Here is a 3,112-nt window from a genome sequence, read left to right on the forward strand (position 1 = left end):
GAGGTGCTCCCCCGGGAGCGCTGAGGCGCCGGCGTGGGTCATGGCCGCGCGTCTGGGCCCGGAGCGCGTTAGCACTCTGCGCGGGGCCGTGGGGTACCGGTGACGGGTTGCGGTGCGTGGCATTGGGTCCGGAGTGCGCGGGATAACGAGCAGAACCCCCCCGAGCCTCTTTGAGCCCACCTGGCCTTTGCTAGCTTGTTCTAAAATAATAGTAATAGCATAATTAGCTGCGTAAGTTTTTTACCTGGATTAGACGTTTTTACTTGTTAAGTTTATGCAGGATTACATCCCTTTTGTCCTCCTGTAGCTTGTGTAAATACCCGACTGCTTGCTGTAACCAACTCGGCAGTGGTGTGGTCGTGTACTTGGTGTGCTGCTGGCAGCCTGTGCTGCCAGATGATTTGGAGCTGCTCACACCTATCGGGCTTTAAACCAGCTCCATAATTTGCAAGTGCTGTTGTGGCATATGTCTCTGTCTCCTAGTTTAATCTAACTGTTAGATTTTAACACTAAAACTGTGACACAATAGTCCCCACATGCACTTGGCCCTATGCTGTAATAGCTTCATAGAGCCATAACTGAGATTAATGCTGAGAGAAGCAGATGAGTTGAAGTTTTAACAGCTGCCTGGGGTTCAAAGTAGTGATTCAGTGAAGAGCTGGGTACTCCCATAGATACGTCTAAATTAGTTTTAAACTAGCTAGCATGGTACTTGTTGCCAACAGGACACCGTTAGAGAGTCAGGCTGCAAAATCTCCTGAGAACTGAACACCAAACTGCGACACTCAAGCTAGCAGGACTCCCTTTACCACAGTTCAAAAAAATGACAAGGGTTTTTTGTGTTTGGGCTAAAACTAATGTAAAAAGTGGGTTTAAACTTGTATTAATTTTTGATTTTAATACCTGCAGAAAGTTGTAAAAGTGAAAAAATGGTAAGAGGGTGAGAGTGAATGGTGGGGGGAGATGGGTAGGGCGAGCTGCATGTGCTGGAGTTGATGTAAAGAAATGTTCATCAGACTAGGGCTTTTGAAACCTGAAATCGTATATTCAGCTTTATTGCACACTGTAGAGGAAAACTATGAAAAAAAATTTAGTTTTCTAAAATGAAAATATTGGAAAGGAGGGAAGTGTGGATCAGATCCCATGGCATTTTGTGACAGACATGGGAAAGAAATTAGTTATCGAATGCTGATGGATGTTCTTTGCATTCAGTTATACTGCTGATAGGCAGAATATGAATATCATGCTGCTACTGTACTGATTCCAAATGTACATGATACCTAAATATACTAACATGCTGAAATAAACTATATTATTTTTAGTGCTGATACTGTTGTAATACAACCCTGTGTGGCAATGATGGAAGGGAAAGAAGGAGGAGGGGGGCTTGAGGTCTTGCCTTTTCTGCTTCTTCCTGCTTCCCAAGCCTGGCTACTAGACTGTCGGGAGAAAAGATCTGTGGGTCCTGGACTACAGGAAGGTGAACAAGGGAATTATTCTGGCAGGGTGACTGAAAATCAGGAATTGGAGGAAGAGGAGATGCTCACAGTCAAGGTCCCTCTGTGACTTGTACGCTCAGCTGAAGAGTTTCCTAGAGAATTCTAGACCTGCTCTCTCCCATAGTGTGGCTGGGATAAGAGAGTGTTAATGAGGGGAGAAGAAGAGACTCCCATCTCTGTCACACACCCCTCAAACCTTGCTAACCTTCTTAAAGCTTCTGTTGTGCTGTTTGATGATGTTACGGAATTTCTTTTGATGTCAGCATTGTAAAGGCATTGACTGTTGCTGTGTCACATACACTCGGGGTTTTATGTTTCTTTAATTGCAGTTTGACAGCTTTTCCATTGAGCAGAAGTATCATTTACCTAGCTTACCTGGATAAAAACTACATATTGTATAAAAAGCAACAAAGAACAGTTTTATTTGTTCGACAAATTTTGAGATAGGAAAAGACGAAGACTCTTTGAAGCTATCTGTAATGCAAATCAGTGGGTTTCTAAACCAGAAATTGTTCTTGATGTTCTAGTGTTCTAATGATGTACTTATAGTAGTATCTAAAAACAAAAATATGACCAAGTAATCCCTCTAATTACAGCATTGTTAGGAGTATACATCTATTAATCAGTTTGGCAAAATGATTACAAATATTTAGAAGTTTTAAAGGTCCAAGAAATTAAGATAAAGAATTCTTTTGGGCCTGTCCACCTAAATATGACAAATACCCTTTAACTGCAAGTTGTCCTTATGCTCATCATCTTTTTTCGTGAATTTACGATGCAGGCATTATCGGAAGCGCTCTGCGTCACGTGGACGGTCTGGTAGCCGTTCTAGAAGTCGTTCTCCATCTGACAAAAGGGGAAAACGTGGAGAAGACAGGCGCTCTAGAAGTAGAGATCGAGAACGTAGACGTGAGAGGTCACGCAGTAGGGACAAGAGAAGGTCTCGATCGCGTGACAGAAAGCGTCAAAGGTATGACTTATCAATTCCAATCAAAGTAGATAAAAATGCTTGTCATCTGAATATTGACATTCTTCCACTGTCGTTAGTAACTGTGTTGTTCATGATAGATCTTACTGTGCTTAACATTTTTGCTTATTAAATGGTTTCTAGCTGCTGGTGCTGGAGTTTGTAAGCTCTTAGTTGTTTTGATGATTGTTGGATTCCTTTTACAACCTGTTCCTCAGTAGCAGGCTAAAATTATACTATGATCATGTGCTAAATAAATACAAATTTGTTCTGTGGCAGACGTTCAAGAAGTAGAGAAAGGGAACGGAGCCGAGAGAGAAGAAGATCCCGGAGCCGAGAGAGGAGGCGCTCTAGAAGCAGAAGTAGAGGTAGACGGTCTCGATCCTCCAGTCCAAGCAAGAACAGGAAAACGGAAAACAGGTATTTGTGTTCTCTAATTACAGTCAATGTCATGTCAACAAAACATCGTGAAACGATCGGTAGCATGGAAGGAATCGTCAGGCAAACCTATGCAAAACTTTGGTTTGTAGAACACAGAGAATATTACGTGAGTGTATTGTTACCATCTTTTCCCATTGCTTAATATGTCTAACACAGTTTGTTGTGAGAACATTTCTATAAAAGAAAAAGATCCAAGTTGTGGCAG

At 42.1% G+C, this 3,112-nt stretch overlaps 1 protein-coding gene across 1 annotated transcript; it reads left to right on the forward strand.

The window, feature by feature from the left end:
* Positions 1-2,280: 2,280 nt before the first annotated feature.
* On the forward strand, positions 2,281-2,886 carry LOC104618085 (the record flags this gene model as incomplete). The annotated part of the gene is made up of 2 exons (XM_010283592.1): positions 2,281-2,469; positions 2,746-2,886. Coding segments are annotated over 2 exons (330 nt in total), but the record flags the coding sequence as incomplete, so codon positions are not given.
* Between the last annotated feature and the right edge of the window lie 226 nt (positions 2,887-3,112).

The sequence above is a fragment of the Phaethon lepturus genome, unplaced genomic scaffold (assembly GCF_000687285.1).
Source record: "Phaethon lepturus isolate BGI_N335 unplaced genomic scaffold, ASM68728v1 scaffold5023, whole genome shotgun sequence".
NCBI classification, from domain to species: domain Eukaryota; kingdom Metazoa; phylum Chordata; class Aves; order Phaethontiformes; family Phaethontidae; genus Phaethon; species Phaethon lepturus.